We start from the raw sequence: 21,031 nt of genomic DNA on the forward strand, positions 1-21,031 counted from the left end.
ATCACACTAATTTCTTTTATTATGAGTTCATGCTATACCTTCTCTTTGTCAATTGTGATGATCTTGCTATTTTTTCCCTTTATTTTATTTATTATGTTAATTATATTTATTTATTTTTTAAAGTTGAGCCAATTCTTGCATCTCTGATATGATTATCACTTCATTATGATATTTAGAAAGAATTTATTTTATTGCACTTCACATATACTGTATTTTGTACAAATTGAAAGTTGTAGCAATTATGTCCTGAACAAATCTATTAGGACTATTTTCTAATAGCATGTACTTATTGTGTCACATTTTTATAATTTTCACATTGTTTCCATTTAAAAATAATTATATTGTGCAATTAATATAGTATATTAGAAATATTCTTATATATTTTGAAAATCAAAATCTTTGTATTACTAGCTTTAGTATAGTATTTGCTTATTTCAGTCATCTGGAGCCTGCAATATCTTCAATGTTTGCATCTACACACGTGCATTTGGATTGGTTGAATAGAAGTGCATTAAAATTTTGTGTATTATGTTAAATAAAGAAGGATTTTGTTCTATACTTTTAGTGCCTTTTCCTGACTTGGGTATGTTGTTGTTAGGTGCCATCAAATCAAGTATAACTTGTAGCAGCCCTATGAACAAAAGATCTGAACCCTGTGCCATTCTCACACTTCCTGACACACAAGAACCCATTGCAGCAGTCATCATGTCAGTTCAATTGGTTGAGGATATTTCTCTCCTTTGTTGATCCTCAACCCTTCCCAGCATTATGTCCTTCTCCAAGGATTTGTACCTCCTAGCAACATGTCCAAAGTAAGTGAGGCGAAGCCTCATAATTCTTGCCTCCAAAGAATACTGTAGTTACACCCTGTCCAAGACATATATCTGTTCATTCTCTTGGCTGTCCGTGGGATGTTCACTATTACAGTTCAAAGGCTTCAATTATTTTTCTGTCATCCATATTCTTTGTCCGGCTCTCAGATGCATGGCAAGTAATTGTAAAGACCATGGCCTGAATCAGATGCACCTTATTCCTCAAACTGACATCATTACTCCTCAATATTATTTCCTATTTCCTGAGTGCTCGTAACAAAGGTGTTAATTGTGGATCCAAGCAAGATGAAGCTGTTGACAATTTCAATCTCCTCTCCATCCATCATGATGCTGTCTATTGGTAAAGTGATAAGTATCTTTGTTTTCTTGACATTGAGGTGTAATACATATTGAAGACTGCATTCCTTGATCTTCTGAAAGCTGGATGTAAATTGGGCATTTTTTATTTTGTTAACAATCAAGTATTAGTTGGTTGACTGTTTCTGATTTTTGTAACAATCAGCTGTGGGCTAGAAGTTTCTTGTTTAAGCACGTGGTCGGTGGGCTTTTGTATTCAAAATCAGTTGCTCTTAACTGCATTTTGGGAGAACATTGGTCTAAGTGGTACAGAACTTGTCTGTCAGTTTGCTGTACTGAGATACCTTGGGATTGCTTTGATACTGAAACATGTGTCACTGGTGTATCAAATATCATAAAGGTTACCTATGGTAGACAGGTTTTGGTGGAGCTCTCAGATTAAGAAAGACTAGGATGCAGGATGGGTCATCTACTTTCTAAATAACAGGCCTTTGAAACCATTATAAATAGAAAGAAAGAGGATAGTTATATTAGGTTAGTGGTAACCCAAGATTGGAAGTCAGTTGAAATAAGGAAAAACAATAACTAACATCATTTAGTAATTGGAACATGGACTTGGGTATAAGATTATGCTAATTTTATAGAATCATAGAATGAATTTAGGGGCTATTCTTTCCTTCTCTATTTCCTGATGTAGTTTGAGTAAAATTAGTATCAACCCTTCTTTGAAAGTTTGGTAGAATTCTCCAGGGAAGTCATCTTGGCTAGGGCTTTTTTGTTGGGAATTTTCTATTTTAAGATCTTGTCAATTTACTCTTTTTTTATGGTCTGTTCAAATTTTCTTCTTTCTATGTTAGTTTAGGTAGGAAGGGTATTTCTAGAAATTTGTCTTTTTTTTTTACTAAATTTTCATATTTTTTTATAGTGTTCCATCATTCTCTGTTATATCTTTTTCTCAGTTGGTACTGTTGTTGTTGTAATGTTACCCATTTAATTTCTTATTTTATTGACATCATCTTATTTTCTTGTTGGTCAATTTGGCCAGAAGCTTAACAGATTTAATGATAGTTTCTCAAAGAACAATTTCTAAGTCATGTGAATTCTTTCTATTTCTGTTTTTTCATTTCATTTATTTCTGCCTTGATCTTAATTCTTTTTTTCACTCTCCCCTCCTTGGTAATTGTGGACATTTTGAAGAAAAAAAAGCTGCAATTTTTATTGTATAAGCTGAGGGTTAAGTTACTGATTTTAACCTTTCCATCTTTTTTGATGTATTTATTGCTCTTAATTTTCTTTTGAGTATTGTTTTTGCTGAGCCCTAAAGGTTTGTTATATTGTATATATTTTTCTCTTTTGATTCTAAGAAGTTTAACATTTCATCTTAAGTTATTTTTTTCTAATCCAGTAGTTTTAAAGTAAGATGTGTCTTAGTTTTTATTTATTTACTTTCCCCTTATGTTTTCTGTTATTTTCTTTTTATATTATTGTGATTAGAGAAGATACTACAAATATTTCAAGGTTTTAAAATTTATCTAGCCTATTTTCCGGCTTAAAAATATATGAACAGAGGTAACTCATGGTTGCTGTGATGCTGAACACTGTGACCCTGATGTGCAAAACGCGATACTGGCCACCCATGGTGGACAGGGTTTGGTGGAGCTCCCCATTTAAAAAAAAAGCTTGTAAGCAGGAGTGGCATCCACTTCCAAAATAGCTTGCCTCTGGATGAACTTGGAGAAATGAAAAAAAGGTCTTTTGTTCACAGGGTCACTATGAGTCACCTATGACTGGATGGCATTTAACAACAACATATATTCTATTTTGGAGAGTTAACTGTATGCATTAGGAAAAGAATGTGTATTGTACTACTGTTGGGTAGCATCTTTTGTACATACCTATCAGGTCAAGTTTACTTAAGATTTTTTCTATCCTTGAGGAATGACTTTCTGATTCTGTTTACAATTATATATATGTTAAATGTTTCCTAATATTATTGTACAATTCTCTTTATTTTTCAGTTCTATGACTCTATTTTATACAAATCTATTTGAACTCTGTAAATATTTACCATGGCTATGTTTTCCTGGTGGGTTGATCCCTCAACTACTATGTAATACCCTTTTTTGGTCTCATGGATTTTGACTTAAAGTTTATTTTACTATACACTATTATTGTCATTCCTGGATTTATCTTATTAGTCTTTGATAAATTTTCTATCCTTTGATTTTTAACCTATTTTTATTTTAAAATCTAAGATATATTTGTTGAAGACAATTTATTGCTGTCATTTAAAAAAAAATCCATTCTGCCACTCTCTGTCCTTTGGGTGGTTCATTTCAGCCATTTAAATTCAATGTAATTATCAACAAGTTTGAGTTCACTGATGGAAATTTGTTATAACGTTTTTGTAGTGTTAATACTAATATTGTTCTGCTTAATTCTCCGTGCTAAGTTTTTTGTTTATAGCTTTTCATAGCTTTCATTGTTTTCTTCTTTAAATTTTATTTTATTTTATTATATTTTTTTGTATGTACCATCAAACTAGATCTGACAGGTACAGAAGGAGATTGTCCCTCTTTCATCAGCAGAGCATCTGGTGAATTTGAACCGTGCACCTCTGAAATTGCAGTGCAGCTTCTTGCCACAAGGCCACCAGAGCTCCCTAGCTTTCAATGTTTTATGTTTTTATTTAATGAGTAGGTTAATTTCCTTTGTTATTATTTTGATATTTACCTTTATCTTCCTAAATTCTCCAGGATAAGGCAAAGTTCCAATCCGGTGGTTGTTCATAGGATCACTATGAGCAACATAGTCATTGAGTAGTCAACTTGATGGCACCTAACAACAACAACAAGCTTCTAAAAGTAAAAGATTTTTATATCTTGATATTGTCTTGACTTTCTTTCAATATGGAAGCTGTATAATTAAATAAATTGTTACTTCTCTTAGTTTTGAAGATGTTTTCTAGTTCTTTTGTTTTACCATAAACAATTCTAGTTCCCTGTTTACAGTTTTGTAGTTTTATTTTACCTTGAAAGTTCTTTATCTGGATTGGTACATAGGTGATGCTATTAAGAGTCTTGATCTTGGGTAATTTCCTGATGTCATGGGTTCTTTGTCCAAAAGATTCCATTGAATATATTTACTAAGATTGATCTGCCTTTCACAAACTCTCTTAATTTTTTATTATCTAGGAATGCCAAAGTTTGTAATTATATTTGAAAAAAAATGTTGACAACAGGATTTTTTTTTCTTTTACTATATGATTTTTTTAAATTGGTAATTATTTTCTTAGGGTTTATATGTGCCATTCTATTGCTTTTCAGACTGCCAGGTTTTTGCTAAGAAATTAGCACACAGTCTTATTGTCCCTTGTACATGATATTCCATTTTTCATGAACCACTATCAGAACTTTTTCTTTCTATTTGGTTTTAAAAAGTTTGATTATTATATTTCTTCATTAATTACTTTGGGGGTCTGTCTTATATGAGGTTCATTGTGCTCTTTGAATGGAAAATGTATTGTCTTTCTTGATATTAGGGTAGTTTTCTGTCAATAACTCTTTGAAAATTCTTTCTGTCTTCCCCTTCCTCTTATGGAGTTCCAGTTACACATAAGTATTCCACTTGATAGTGCCACACATAGCTATTAGATGTACTTCCTTTTCTCCATTCCTTTATCTGTTTACCAGATTAGTAACTATGAATGATTGTGCTCTATTTTGTTGATTCTGTATTCTACTGTTTCAACTCTACTCCTATGCCTTTGCATTTAGTTATTTATTTTTAGTTTTAATTTTATAATTATTTTACTTTTAATAGTATAGATTTCTGGTGGTTGTTTTGTGTGGACTTTTAATAGTCTCTTTGTTCTGTTGTTCTATTGATTTCTTGCACTTTTGAAAAGTTTTGCCTTTCTTGTCCATATTTTCTATTATCTCTTTGAGGATGGAAATTTTTATTTCATTGTAAGATAGTTCTATTACTATGTTTTTTTAAGGATTGCTTTCTGTCACTTTATTTTTCTCACTTATTAGAATAGTCTTACCCTGTTACTTTACATCATTAATTATTATTTTCTCTCTGAGACATTCTGGTGAATGGTGTGGTCAGATAAGGGACTTCTTTTATATTGTCACAGGTTGGGTGGTCAGTGTCACTCTGTAGTCTTTATGTAGATTCTTTGGAATTGGCGTTAAAATTTAATGCTTTGAGGTTCAGAGCAGGATATCTCTATAGCCACTATGAAGGTATTTCCTAAGGTAGGATATGTGTGTATAAAAAAGAGCATTTCACTAGATGCAGGTGAGAATGTCTAAAGATTTTGGTGTATGTGCAATTGGCCTTCTGAAATTGCTGAATGTGGAATGTGTGACATGGTGAGGGGGATGGATGTAAGATGAAGGTACTAAGAACTCTTCTTTATTGTTAGAAAGAGATACTGATAGTACTTATTGATGATAGTCATTGCTTATGAGGTCATGTGCCTGGCATGCCAATTATCAGGCAACAGTGTATGTGTGCTTTTGTCACTTCCTGGGTTATAGGCACTGTGAGTGTGTTTCTTCAGTTGTCAGGTGGTCAAAAAAGTGTGAGTTACTGGATCATTGGTCTCTGGATGAGTCTTATTGGGGCAGATAAGGGAGGAGGGGGACATGTACCACCAAGTCCATGGCTATAGGAATGGAAATATGCTTCCTCGTTTGCTGAGGCAGTGATTTTGAGAGAGATGATAGGTGAGACCTTGAGTCATTGGTTTGTGATACAACAGTGTACAATTGGTGGCTGAGTAGGTGAATGCTCTTGTGTTGCGTGTTGTAGGTCTGACACCTACAGGTGGGGGAGCACATAATGATGATTGTCAGCATATTCTTGCTGCTCACTAGGTGGGCTAAGGGAGGCATGATAGGGCTTAGATGGAGTGGGAAAATGGATAGCAAGACTCATACTCTGATCTTTGTGATCAGGTCTGAAGGATGGGTGGGTTCATGCCACTAATCAGCATACGAATGGAGAAAGAAGCAAGGTTGACTGGGCACTTTCTATTAGCTGCTGTCAGAAATTGGGGCTTGAGCCCATATGTATGCCAGGATGAAAGGACTGCTCATAATTTGGTTCATTGGAGGTCTCCCTGCTTATGTGGTACGGATCTATTTCTCCATGTGTATCACCCAACTCACTGATCAGGGATCACTTTCCTATGGTCAGTAGCCCTTTTTTTTTTTTTAGTTATAGATACAGCTCTATTATATGGATGCTGAAATTATTGATGCTTTTCTCTTTGCTACACTTTTCTTCCTTGATGCAGTTCATGATCACTTTGCAACACTCTGGGTAAAGGGCTTTTTGTTTGTTTGTTTGGGTTTTTGTCTGTTTCATTTTTGTTACAGCAGGGGTTCTGTGATGTTCTTTTCATATAGTCTTCATCTGAGATATTTGTTGGCTTTGTCTCAGGGTGGTCATGCTGTGTTGAGTTGTTTTATACACCTCCACTTCACATCTTATGCCTTTTACTGTTTTCAAGTAGTTTTTCCTTTCAGTAGGTGTTTAATCTAATTTTTTGATCCTTACATTTTGATATTCAGGGTTTCAGTATTGTCATCCATATCTGTTTTATTTAGTTTCTTGGGTCTTTGCTATAAATGCTTGATATAGTTTGTTTGAGTTAGTCATAATCTTAGCTCCTCTCTCAAATTACGGTAAAATGTACAGCTTTCTCTCCTTACATATATATATATATATATATATATATATATAATATTAAACATGCCAACAATAGCATTTTGGTCAATAAAACTAGCAACCTAGTCAGTTTTTATCTTTTGGGCTTCTAGCCTTATGCATACACTCCAGATGTTGAAATTGCTCTGAAACACTCACTCATATCTTGTGTTATCTCCATTTTCTTTGTGACTTCTCCTTCACTGGCTTCTCTTCTTCTGCTTCTCCCTCCCATAAACTTATGTCTGAACTTTCCATTTTTCTGACTCCTCTTTTGTGCTCACCTTAAGCTTTTATCCAGTTTCTATTGACACTGACAAAAAGACAGACACCTCTATACCTACATTTATATGTTGTTGTTGTTGTTATGTGCCGTTGAGTTGTTTGTGACTCATAGCGACCCTATGTACAACAGCCTTAAACCCTGCTCTATCTTGTGCCAATCGCATTGCCTCTGACACACCCATCCCGATTACCCCAGTCACTGAATCAATCCACCTCATAGAGGGTCTTCCCCCCCTGCGCTGTCCCTCTACTCTACCCAGCATGATGTCCCTCTCCAAAGACCTGTCTCTCCTTGCAACATGCCCAAAGTATTTCAGACGAAGCTCCAGAATCTTTGCCTCCAGGAGTAGCCTGGTTTAACCCTCTCTAGGATGAATCTGTTTGTTTTCTTGGCAGTCCATGGTACATTCAATACTCTTCTCCAACACCACAGCTCAAAGGCATCAATTCTCCTTCTGTCCTCCCTAGTTATTGTCCAGCTCTCTGATGCATAACAAGTGATTGCAAAGACCATGGCCTGTATCAGGCACACCTTTGTCTCCAAAGATACACCATTGTTCTTGAGTACTTTAGAGAGGTCCCTAACAGCAGACTTTCCCATTGCAATACGTCTTTTGATTTCCTGGGTGCTGGTGCCAAGAGTGTTGACCGTGGAGCCAAGCAAACTGAAGCTTTGAACAATCTCAGTCTCTTCACCATCCATCCTGATGCTACCAATTAGCCCAGTGGTGAGAATCTTTGTCTTCTTGACATTGAGCCTCAGTCCATACTAAAGGCTGCAGTCCTTGACCCTCTGCAGCAAGTGCATGAGGTCCTCCTCAGTTTCGGCAAGCAGGGTTGTGTCATTTGCATAACGCAGACTGTTAATAGATCTTCCACCAATCCTGACGCCACACTTCTCCTCATAGAGCCCAGCCTCTCGGATAATCTGCTCTGCATACAGGTTGAAAAGGTATGGATATAGGACACATTCCTGGCGTACACCCTTCCCAATTTTGAACCATGCGGTGTTACCTTGCTCTGTTCTAATGACTGCCTCTTGGTCCAAGTATAGGTTTCTCATTAGCATGATTAATTCCCATATATATTACCAAATATTCTGTTCAAGTCATGTTGAAAATATATTGCACTTCACACTTAAATTGGAAAACTCCAAATATATTATTTCCTCTATTAAACAGTTTGATTTAATAAGTCCTTGCATCTCTTATTATATCATACTTGAGTTACTATGGCTAGAAATCTTAGAGTTGCTTCATTCCCCTCCACTTTTTATTTATGCACAAAAGATTGGTCTTCACATCCTATCAGTCCTCCATCTAGAATTGTTCTTGAATTTGTCATTATATTTCCATCCCCACTGCTATTGCCTTATTCATGCCCTCATCTCTTAAATCACTGAAATAGCTTTTAAAAATCCTTTTTAATTATTCTGTCTTATATAAATGACTAATCTATTGACTTTGTGAAGACTTATGGATCCTTCCTGAAGTGATCTGACCCTTCTCATTTAAGGTTTTGTATCTCAATTATGTAATTATCATATTCTGTCTTATGATCATACTTCTTTTTTCTGCTAGATTATGAGTTCTTTGTGGACTATAATTGAATCTCGTTTAACTTGGTGCGCTCTGTGGTGCTAACACAGCATGTTGCAAACTAAAGGTGCAGAGTATTATGTTAAATTTAAGTGAGTATAAATAATCATTAGATGAAAGTGATCTAGACATAAATGTTTTTAAAAGAAATGAAGAAATGCCCTCTGTAGAGTCCTTAATTTTTTTTAAAAAAATCCATTTATAATATTATAAAAAACCAAACATGAGGAAATATTTAGAAATGCTTCCTTATAGATACTTTCATGTTTCTGGAAAGTCAATTACAGATCTGAGTTTTCGCTTAATTACAATTAAATATTACACTAGGACATGACTTGCCATATGATCTGTACAAATATTTTTATATCTAATGTGTCAGAATCTATATTTCAATTCCATAAAAGTTATTTTAACACTGAAAATTTGGAATTAATAGAATTTCTCAGGCATAATAAGGAACTAATATTTTGTTTTGAAAGAATAAAATATATGCTTTAAAGAAAATGAAATATATGGGTTTTTCTTCTTAAAACACTAGAGCTTGTTCAAATGTCTCTTTTTATAAATGAAAAAAAAATCAAAATACAGAGAGTTTGCAACAGGTCCAATGCCAAAAAGCTTGTTAAGAGTGAAAATGAATATCAAACCCAGGCTCCAGGGGAAATAGAAAGGCTTCAGAATCAGATCTGGGTTTAAATTTCTCTCTTATTTATCTGGGCAAGGTAGTACTTGCTCAGAGAAATTTTGAAGATAATATTAAGCATCCTCAATATGCCAGATACAGTGCAAATCCCTGGAAAGAGGTTGATGAAGTCTCTGGTCCTCATTTCCTCATCTGAAAATGAGTATACTACTACTCTGCAGAGTTTATGTGGCAATTAAATGCATTCGTGTTTGTGGGTACAAGCTCAGCACCTAAGACAAAGTATGTGCTCAGGAAAGGGAAGCTATTGTTAAACCATGCTGTCTCCCTGTTCATGTAACACACGGGATCATATCCACTCGCTCAAGTTTACTTTTACAACTGTTTGTTTCTTTTTCAGACAGTTATAAAAAGAATGCTTTTATAATTTTAAGTATCATTTGAGAACCTAGAATCACAAATTATTTTAAAATATTTTACCTGAAAACATTCAACTAGAGTCAGTTTCTTTGTGTAATATACTAATATGGATAAAAAAATATTATACACACTTACTTCTCTAATCTTCCTTACTTATTTGCTTTGATGGGGAATTTCCCAAATTTTTTCTAAATGACCATCTGGTTACCTTATCATGTTTTAGGACAAACTTTTACATTTTCTCCCCTAGAAGTTATGTCTTAGATTATGAGGAAAATCCTCAACATACTTAAAATATAAAATCAATATTTTAAACTCCTAAAGTAATTTTTAGAAGTATTTTTAACAAGATATAATTTCAGTTGATTTTCAATAGGATACTTTATGTGTTGAGAGAATGAACAAAAAATGTATCATATTTCAGTACTAAAAGAAATTTAGTTGTTTTTACAGATATCTTTCATATTATGAGAGCCTAAATAGTTAAAATATTATGGAAGCTCAAAACCCGCTCAATTTCAACCTTCTTAGTTAAGATTTGATAGTGTAGAAAATTGGGGACAACTATGACATGAAACAGAATTTGCAAGTAAAATGCAATAAACCTCCTCTATAAATATTGATTTGGTTTATATATAAAATCTTGATAACTTGGCAAGAGATTTCTCAAGGCTATTTCCCTCATGGATTCATAACAATATAGTGCTTGAAGAGATAGTTAAGGATTTTCTAATTCAGTACCTAACTTATTAGAAGTAAAGGAATGACTTCTCTGAGGTTACAGAGCAGAAAAGACTTAACATGGGACTAGAACCAGTCCTGTCTACAAGGGACCTACACCGCAGAGACATTTACATGCTAGTGAGCTGCTATGCTAGAGCTGATCTAGCTGGCATCTACTACCAAGATAAACATGCTGAGAAGGTTAAGATAGTTTAGTCTGTTGAAAGACTATCAATTCTCGTGAAAAAGACCACTGATAAAAAGTAGGGACCTAGTTAAACTAGGCTAAGTTGAGGCATAAGATGGAAATGACAAAAGGTAAAGGGAATGATATAAACAGATTTGTAGGTGTTTGTATTCCCACGGGTAGCGGTGAAACATGGACTTACTTTCTGGTGGGACCTTATCTTTGTGCGGGCATCCGGATAAACTGCGATGATGAGGATAAAGCCCAGTTACGTGGCCAGTTCCATCACACCCAGGGGTTGGACACTTGCTCTCTTTCTTTTCTGTTCTTGAGGGATCTAAAAGCGACAACAGGTGTCAAGAAAAGGAATGTTTACCAATTGAATACAAATGTGATTATTTAACAACCTGAAGAACCTTTGCTAATAAAGAAATAAAGCAGGTGTCAAGGATCAGGTGTTGACATCAGATTACTGCTTTAGGTAGGTTTTTTTTTTTGGTTTTTTGTTTGTTTGGGGTGATTTAATTTTGTCCTTATACAGTTTAATCATGAATTATAAAATAATTTAGTTTCTATCCTAAGGAGGGGGAGAAGGATATTTCTACCCTAAAGTCCTGGTTATTTTTTTCCCGTGTGTTACATGATAAGCTGTATTGCTCAAAGAAATCAACATAAAGAGTGATGAGACAGTGACCTTCTTAGAGAACAAAACTCTATACCTTGGTCATTCATCAATTTGAATTTGAAATTCAACTGGAGAGCATAAGACCATTCCACAACTCTAGCTGAATTTCTTATTGAGTGTTCTGATCATACATACAAATGGAAAAATGTAGTCGTATTGAAATTGACTCTCTTGAGATTATGTAACACTGTTCCTTAGCACATGAATTCAGTGCTTTTCTGAAATCAACTGAACTCTCAGAAGGCACTGTAAGCAAATGACCAAAATGGTGGAAATCCCACCTGAGAGAGATGATGGGCAATCAAAAATGTTTCAGAAGCCGCTGGAGCAATCATTTGTTTTGATATCTTCATCTGTGCTTGGAAACCAGAGGAAGGCTTTTCTAATGCTGTGCATGCATACACAAAATTAAGAGGTAATGGTTCTCTACAACCCTGTTGGCTTCTCTGAAATACCAGTCAATGGAAGGATTAGAGCAGACGTTTTGTCAAAAATTTAATGTCAGATGCCAGAAAAGTAAATGATACCACTAGTAAAATTATTTTATACTCCAAATTTATCACAGCTCATAAACATGCAGTATAATCATTCCAGAAAATAGTTTTAAGATAAAGCTCAGACACAATAGTATATATAAGTGTGCAAAACACTGTATTTTGAGTTAGTTTTTGAAAACCAGTTGCTAAGATTACCAATAGACATTCCATATATAGGGGCTATAAATATTTTGCCCGGACAAATTTTTAAAAAAAAATTTTAAATTGATGTCCCATTAATCTTTACAATCTTGACTTTAAAGTCTTTTTAGTTGAGAATTCATTTTGTGTCAATTTAAAGAAAAAAAAAGATTGGTTTAAATTTTTTGAACACATAGACATTTAAAAAAAGTTATTAATGTTAACTGGAAAGATATGAGATTGACAGATTATAAATGCCTGTAAATGTATAATATAAAAACCTTTCCATATGTATATATTTTACAACTTCCAAGGTAGTGTAGTGAATAGTCATTTTAGGTATTGGCACTTCCTTTGCCATTTCCAACACTGAGGAGATAATCTTTATAGCTTTTTCATCTACTTTGCTATAATCATTTATAGCCTATGATAACAAGTCTAAAGTTGTGATCTCATGATTTCAAACCTGAAATACTTCATGGAAGCTTCTCTTCAAATTAAAAGCTAGCATTTCATTGCCTTTTGAGTAATTTTAGATTATTGATATCGTTTAGTTAATGTAAATAGGACATAGTAAGGGCACAATTACAATGTCAAAAGAAAGTACTAAATGTTGAAAAAACTAGCAACTAGATTTCAGTGACTTTTGTAGTATAAATAAGGTGAATCATAAGTAGTAAAAAATATTGAATCCATTCTTTTCATCGGGTAACTTAATTTCATAATAAATTATCTTAAAGATTCAAAAGCATTCTAAAATTAAATCCAGATTTATAGAAAAAATGTAGTTAACAACAATTTCAATTTTGGGGAGACAACTAGGGTATACTCTCCTTTCAATGCATCAAATGCTATTGAGATGGTAACATGCTATTTACTTTCATCATTACTCTTAAAACCCACTTTTGAAGAATTAATTCTGATCAACTCTATAGGACATAGCAGCACTGCCTCTATAGAATTCCCAAGCCTGACAGTCTGTTAGGAAGCAGATCGCTGTATTGTATTTTCCTCCTGTGGAGCAGCTAGAGAGTTTAAATTGTCGATCATTTGGTTAGCGGACAAGTGCTTGACTATTGTCCCACCAAGGCTCCTATATTCATCATCATTTCCTGCCTTCAACTTATTAGTTCTTGTAATCACAATTCATTTTAAATGTAGACATACCAGCAAATAGCAAATGAAAATGGAAGTAAAATTATTCTGACAATTCATAGAAAAAAATAATATGTGCAAGACTAAGCTTATTCCTCTATTATTCCTTTTATAGTGGACAGCTAAATAGATGAGATAGAGGAATTTTACCATGAACTACTTTTGTTGTAACTTGAGATTCTGTAACTGTCACTCAATCAAAATTTCAAATCCGTTTGAGTAGATTGTGTGTGAATGACAACTGGAATGGTTCTGTCCATTTTGGTTTTTTATAGCAGTTGCCTTTTTTGTTGGTAAAATTACTAGCATATGATTTTTAAGGGACATTAATATCGTCTCACTTTTTGGAATATGAATTTAACTATTGTTGTCAAGTACTTTTGAGTCACAACCAACTCATAGCTGACCCAGCAGTGGGTTTTCAGAGGGATTAAACCACGTGAGAGGAGATTGCTCGCCTTTCGCCCACAGAGCAGCTGGTGGAGTAGATTTGCACCCCTTTGGGTTGGCAGCACAACTCCTTACTACTAAGGCCTCCCAAGCTCTCCTGACATATAACCATAGAAATTTCCAAAAGGAACATTCAATCAATGTGAAAAACACTAATACAGAACTGAAAAGAGCTTTAATCAAAGGAACAATTGCAAAATATGAAAAGCAAAAGAAATTCATGCTTTCCAACACACTGGGAAAGATCAAATCCCCACCCTCTTCCATATTTCAAGGAAAACCCCTCACATATCAATTTTACTATTTATTCTCATTCCCCTACCCCTTACTTCGGGGAAGTATTTAGAATTTCATTGCTCAAGGAAAAAATTGTGTAGCAAAATATGAATAAAGCTGCTGAGTTTAAAGGGCCATAGAAACCATAGCAAAAAGAATTTGCAATGCCAAATCCATCCACATGTTTATATGTAGGATACCACCACAATCCTTAGGGCCAGTGCTCTAACATAAAAGCTAGAATTCTACCAGATACTGCTAAAATACACTTGTCCAACTGAAAATTAGAAGAAAACATAATTCCTTTGTAAAAATGTTCATTCCTATAAAAGATTCTAAAAAACACAGCTAAACATTTCTGGTAATTTTAGCATGTACTATTTACAATGATAACTTGATAGATTTAAACATATATGCTGTATTTCATAATCTTCAAACCAAATCTTGATGCTCTACTAAGGTAAAAACCTCACTTTTACAGACAGCTCTCTTCATTAAACCCCTACACTTTGCAAAGGTCTATCTTTCACCATCCTAACTCAAGCAACTGTTAAAGTTCAAACACTTGCTATGTGCACACATTGAGAGGAGAATACACACCTAGGTCACAATGGAATAAAAATTCCCTAATTATTTGAAATTTATACAGCAACTGATTTTCAAACCACATTCCTAAACCTCATTTTCAGATCCATAGGGAGTAAACACAATACTCGTAAATGAACAGTATAAAATGCAAAACCAAACCCCATTACTTTTGGTACTAATATGGAAGCATTTAAGGAATCACCAATTTTGTACTTTCAGGTTCTTTTTCACTTTGTTCTAAAATAATTTTATAATTGTCCACAATGTCAAGGTTCTACAAAGTCATTAAATTATAATCTGCCTCATACTGATAGTGGTGACCATCTTTATTGCAATAATTTAGGTTGAAAATGTATTTGTATATTATAGTAAAATGTGCATTTTACTAAAATATATGCACACATGTGCCACATATTTCAATATTGGAAAATATCATTGCACATCTCATACTGGACGTCTTTGAGTATCTTATAATAAATTACATTTGAGAAAAGCACCACAATTGTTTTCACAATGGGATGGAATCAGTGAGGTGGAATGAATGTACTAAAGAAATTGCTATTGATCTGAGCCTAGGCCACACCATGCCTTGCATATCAAATGGTTTCCATTACCTTACTACCTTAAGATAATTAATGTGCAGTCACTGCCCTTATCTTACGTTATCAGTCATTCTGTTGCTGTTCAATTTCGATCAGAACTGTTTTCTATGGAGGAGGTTTCATCAATAACTGACACAGGATGATAATTTTATAAATCATGATGCCACATTCTCAATCCAATTTAGAAAATATGTGCTTTGTCCCTGAAGGACTAATTGTTACATAAACTTAGCATTCAAGTCAATAGTTATTCTTTTCTAACAGCACTGGCCCATTCGAATATCCGCTATCACAAGGTGTATTTGTGCTTTAACCCTGTCTTTCCAATTTTTCCATGAAAATACGATATTATTCATCTGCTCTAATAACATGACATTGAGCTGCTTTATGTACTTCTTGGAAAAATATTTTTATTTGTTCTTAAGAAACATAATTACAAAACATAATTCTGGAATGGTCCTTAAGAGATAAATGCTAGCAATCTAATTTAGTGTCATTTATACATTGTAGACAATGATCAACATATTTTACTCTAGCTCATGCTTACATGAGTCACTTACATTAGGTAGAAATATTACCTTTACCATAGTATGGCTTTTTGACATGGCTGTCACTGGATTTAGGTTTTCTCTCTTCCCCGGAAAGTGGTCTTGGAGACTGCTCCTCATATGATCTCATATTATCCCTCCTTCCAGCTTCCATTGCCATTTTTTCCCTCATGGCCTTGGCTCTTTCTGTTTCCAAAGCAATAGCTTTCTCAAGAAGGGTTAAATTACCCTTGGTCATATCAAAGACTTCTTCAGACCTGTCGGAGTTAACGGAGGTGGTATCGTCATCTCGTTCATGACACCCATCCTCCTTTGCACAGCTAGAAAAAGTTCTAGATCTAGGACTCAACTGTTCTTCAAGCCTCATTAAGTTCATCATGTCAGAGTAGTTCCTATCGGGTGTCCTTCCTGGGAAGTCGTCTTCTTGCCTGACGTGCTGCCGGATGTTCATGTTTTGCTGTTGGTTTCTCTCCTGTGGGTTGGTCTCACTGAGCTTTCTGGCCAGATCAAAGCACTGATTCCTCAAGCACTCCAAACTGCTCAGACACACCTCCTCATCACTCTCCTCCACCATTTTGTCCATGAGTCCGTTGTTCATGGGCTTCCCTAACATTACATAATTCATATTTCTATTGTCTTGTTGTGACATGCTGTCAGCATAACTTCTGTCATTAATGTTTTCTGAAAGTACAACACCGTGTCCTTGGGCTAATAATTTAAGGGAGTCCACTGTTTCTCTAACAACGTCACTGTCTAAGTCTAAACTCAACTCGCTTTTCCGACCCAGGTTCTCATTTTTGTCACTATCGTCTTCCAGGCTATTGGAGGTATTGCTGTTCATTTCCGACTCAGTCCTGGCCCGGTATGCTGCATCCTCAGCAATTTTGCCAAGATTTAACAAGGACTTGGCCACCAGTTCATCGTAATTATCATACTCATCATTATTGTTATCATCCTTTTCTGTGTCTTGCATTATTCGAGTATTGTGACAATTCATTTGATGGTCTTCTGCAAAGAAAATAAAAAAAGACAGAAAAGAAAAGAAAAGAAAAAAATGGCTAGAACTTGAAGTTTAGTTGCAACAGCATGGATAGCAATTAACTGCAAGTCAAACAGTCCTTATATACCATTTGCAGCTGGGCATAAAGGGTTGGCATAGAGAAAACGGATTATGCTAAAAAACAGGAGGCTATTTAAGATATTTATTATGAACTATTATTTTCCTTACATAATCTTAAAATAAACCAATAAATATGGTATATACAATTGCTAACAGATTCATTTTCATAATTTTTAAATTTTAAGGAAAAAATGTCTATTCATTGGTCTTTTTATTTGCAACACAATCAGATGCATAATAATTAATCATTATATTATTAGATTTTCCAAGCGTTTGTGAAATTTACTTGTCAATTCTTAAACAGTTCTTCACACCAATAGTTTTAAAATGATGCATTTCTACCATGATACAACACAAAGGAAAGTTTCAAATTCCTGAGCAATCTCCAATATACCACAAACATTGGGAGCTTGCTACATGCTTGGGCTGAATTAAAAGTTATTTTGAGGCTACCACAATAAACAGTGAAGCTGAAGAAACTCTACAATAAAAGTTCAGTAAGTAAAGCATATTAACTATGATTTCTCTGTCTGTCTTTTCTTGGGTTCGAGAAGTGGGAGGTAAAGTGCACGGTGACCACTTTCCTATAAAAAAGTAAGATTAAGGTAAGCTGGTAGAACTATAGTATATACGGTAGAGTATTTCATTTTAAATACAGTATTATTATATTCATCGATCTCACTTTCTCAGAAAAAAATAGTGGTGAATTGGTAGAAATGTGAAAGCAAGAATTAAACATACCTGATCTCTAGAAAATTACTCTCAAATGTTACTTAAAGAAGAGACTGTGTTAAAAAATACACAAAACTCCAATGTTCATCCAAGAAGTTTCTTGTTTAACACTAAAAGGAATATTTAAGGTATTTACCTTTATTTACCATAGTATGCTATTATTAGCATACATATTGCAAAGTACTGATAATAACACACAAATCCTTAAATATATTTCCTTTTCTGAGATTGTATTTCGTAAACGCTACAGAATTTTCATTAATATCTCATTTTAGCAAGAAACATGCTATTCATTTTTTAAATGAGTAGTAATAAAAACAAGTAAGAAGAATTTTTTATAGTTGATTAGCACTTTGAAGTATTGAGGTACATTGACTAGTAAAATATTGCCGTTAACTAAAGTTTGTAACTTCAACTCTTATACTTTTGTGGTTCTTTTGAATTTTATCTTTATAGGATTTCCCCAAAGAAAATACCTTTGTTGATGGAAAAGATTTGGAACTTGATGTATCAGAAACATAGGATAACATTCTTGCTAGTCCAGATGTGAGATAAACATAACTTTAGCTGACACATATTTGTAAACATCAGCAAATCAAATTCACCATTTATTAGTCACAGAGCATCATTAATCATAGTAAACAAATATTTTCTTTTTTATGGGTCATGTCTGTAATTTCTTTCTTTAGACTGAAGATAAAGGCACCTCCAAAGACCAGAAAGAGGAATAAAGCAATTAGGTAATTAAAAACATTGTGAACCAAATAGCCTAGATCCTGACAATAGGCCTAGTGCTCAAACTGTTAGGAATTGAAGTCGATCTTGTTCTAATGATTTTTTAAAAAAATACTAATATTATATTCTCCTCTCAATTTATGCATTTTCATTCTTATATTCATGGACAATATTTAGACAATAACCCTTAGGAGAACCAGGCTGTATTAGTTCTGCACATCACATAGCCATGAATTTTGATAGCCAGCACCACTGTACCTTTGAAGAAACAACTGTGAAATGAATTTGTAAGTCATGCTTCAAACCAAGGAAATACATGCCATTGAAGCATTTTGAAAGTTGAGTCAAAGAAAAAACAATGGTAAGGGATTATTTGTGGTTTTCATAAATTTTTTCCTAATGTTTTCTTGTGAAATTCATCCCGCCACCATAAAGAATACAGAAAAAAAGAAAGCCAATGAATGTGGTGAATAAGAGCAGAGAAAGTGTATACCATCCTCCTTATTGTTTTTAAACCCATAAATAAATCCTTTCTATTCTTCACCTGCATGCCAAACCTGTCAAATACAGGCTTATTTTTTTAATTACCCACATTCTAAGTTTCACCATTAATTTTGATTTATTTGTCCTAAATAGTATTTGCATTCTGTCAAATTCTTTGATTTCCCAATTGCGTGTATATTCGGTACCCTCTGTGCCAGCCCCTATTCTTTCAGCTATTATCTATTTAATAACTGTATCTTACCTTTTCGGCATTTAGTTATCTATTCATCTTTCCACTCGACATATGGTTACCATCCTATGGAAAGGCTGACACAAATGGATGAGCTTATTCATACAACCTGAGAGCCATGCAGTTGAAGAAAACTGAGAACACTGGAAAGGAGTCCATTACCATCAGGAACAGAGAGAGGAACCTCTCAGACACACATTTCAGCTTTATATGTCAAAAAGTATCTACAGTAAGAGCAAATTTTACACATGGTTTTTGTAGTCATATCTGAACAATTATGAAGGCAGGCGTTATTTAACCTTGTTCTCACTACTATTTATGTGATTTTGTTACCCTCAACTTTCAAAGCTTGAACTAGCTCATATGTTCTTCCTGAGCTCTGGTGCCATAGCCCCAGGGAGCTGTGCTGTTGCCTCACAGGAGGCGCCTTCTTGGTGGCTTGATTCTACTAGCAGCTTTGAGGAAAAAGATGGGCAATCTCATTGCATGTGATTTACAGCTCTTGAAAACTCCCTGGTGGGTCAGCTTTCAGTCCCTTTTGACTCCACGGCAGTGATTTTGACTTACTTGCCACCCCATTTGAATCATGGTGACCCCGTATGTGCAGAGAAGAACTGTCTTGGAGGATTCTCAAGGCTATGAATTTTCAGAAGCAGATTGCCAGGTGTATCTTCTGAGGGTCAATGAGTTGGGTCTGAATTGCTAACTTTATGGATCGTAATTGAGCATGTAAAAATATCTCTATTCAGGGATTTCTAGTTCAGCTGTAAACCCAAAAATTTGCCTGGTCCTTGAATTGGGAGGTAAGGATGGTGATGTTTCATCTCACATACTTTGGGCTTGTTGTTAGGAGAGTCCTTGAAAAAGAACATTGTGTTTGAAAAGGCAGAACTGTTGTAAAACAGGACTGACATCAGGGTTGGGGGGAGACTGAGAAAGATAGGTTCAATAATGAACACTGTGTTGAAACAGACAATGGAGAAAACTGTTTAAAAGGGATATGTGATTAGGTATTTTTGTCATGACAGGAGTCCAGAGTGAATGCTGCATAGTGGAGTGGACCTGGGGGAGGGTTTGTAAAACAATGAAAGATTTTTTTCTTTTACTTTCCCAAGAGGGTAGTGTTCTGGGGTGGGGAGGGTTGGGAGGGGAAAAATGTGCAACAATGAATGAATGGAAATCCAAAGTCTCTGTAAATTTTCATTGAAATGAGTTAATAAATTTAAAAAAAAAGAAGAGAAAAAAAGAAAAGGCAGAATGTTGGTCATAGAGAAGACTTTCAGGAAGGTGGATTGACATAGTGACTGTAACAATGGGCTCTAATGTATTAGAGATAGTGAGAATAAAGCAGGATTGGGCAAGGTTCACATCTGTTGTTCATATGAGTCATACTTTACTTGACAGTGTCCAACAAAAACAACAGAGTTGTTGCAAGAATAAGACAATTAGGTTGTGCTCTGCAAAAGAAAGATATGTGTTTTAAGTGTTTTGTAGATGGTTTGGCTACTCTTTTATTGGTTCTGATCCACGGAGCAGATGCTGGGAAGCAATGATAGTAATGGTAGAAGAAATATTGAAAGAGACAAGGAACACATATAAGCATCTGAATATGCACCCAATCATACAATTGACTCTTCTTCGTCAATCTTAATGCTTCAAGACATTTAAATGGCATGGCTGACAGTACGAAAAGTAAGCATGGGTGAAAATGCCATGACTGGCTCAGAATCCTCATGAGGTAATAGACTCTCTGAAGTTAGTGGTATCTATCCATTTTCAAATACACTGGAAAGGAAATCAACTCTTAATTATCTAGACTAATGAAGGGGAACAGGTTGTCACTCTATCAACAAGCAGCTTCTAAATAATTGATGCCTTTGAGCTGTGGTACTGGAGAAGAGTATTGAGAATACCATAGACTGCTAGGAAAACAAACAGGTTTGTCCTGGAAAGGGTTAAACCGGGTGGCTCCTTGGAGGCAAGGATTCTGAGGCTCCGTCTAACATACTTTGGACATGTTATG

At 34.7% G+C, this 21,031-nt stretch overlaps 1 protein-coding gene across 1 annotated transcript in view; it reads right to left on the reverse strand.

Moving 5' to 3' along the window:
* The window catches only part of MYT1L (myelin transcription factor 1-like), a 288,999-nt gene that overhangs the window by 173,128 nt on the left and 94,840 nt on the right, over positions 1 to 21,031 (reverse strand). The window contains exons 5-6 of the mRNA XM_006882851.1: positions 15,725 to 16,696; positions 10,910 to 11,044 (exon numbers count right to left, since the gene is read on the reverse strand). Of these exons, the coding sequence (XP_006882913.1) occupies positions 10,910 to 11,044; positions 15,725 to 16,696 (1,107 nt within the window). The remainder of the gene's footprint in view (positions 1 to 10,909; positions 11,045 to 15,724; positions 16,697 to 21,031) is intronic.

The sequence above is a fragment of the Elephantulus edwardii genome, unplaced genomic scaffold (genome assembly GCF_000299155.1).
Source record: "Elephantulus edwardii isolate Elephantulus edwardi_28Jun2011 unplaced genomic scaffold, EleEdw1.0 scaffold00025, whole genome shotgun sequence".
NCBI lineage: Eukaryota > Metazoa > Chordata > Mammalia > Macroscelidea > Macroscelididae > Elephantulus > Elephantulus edwardii.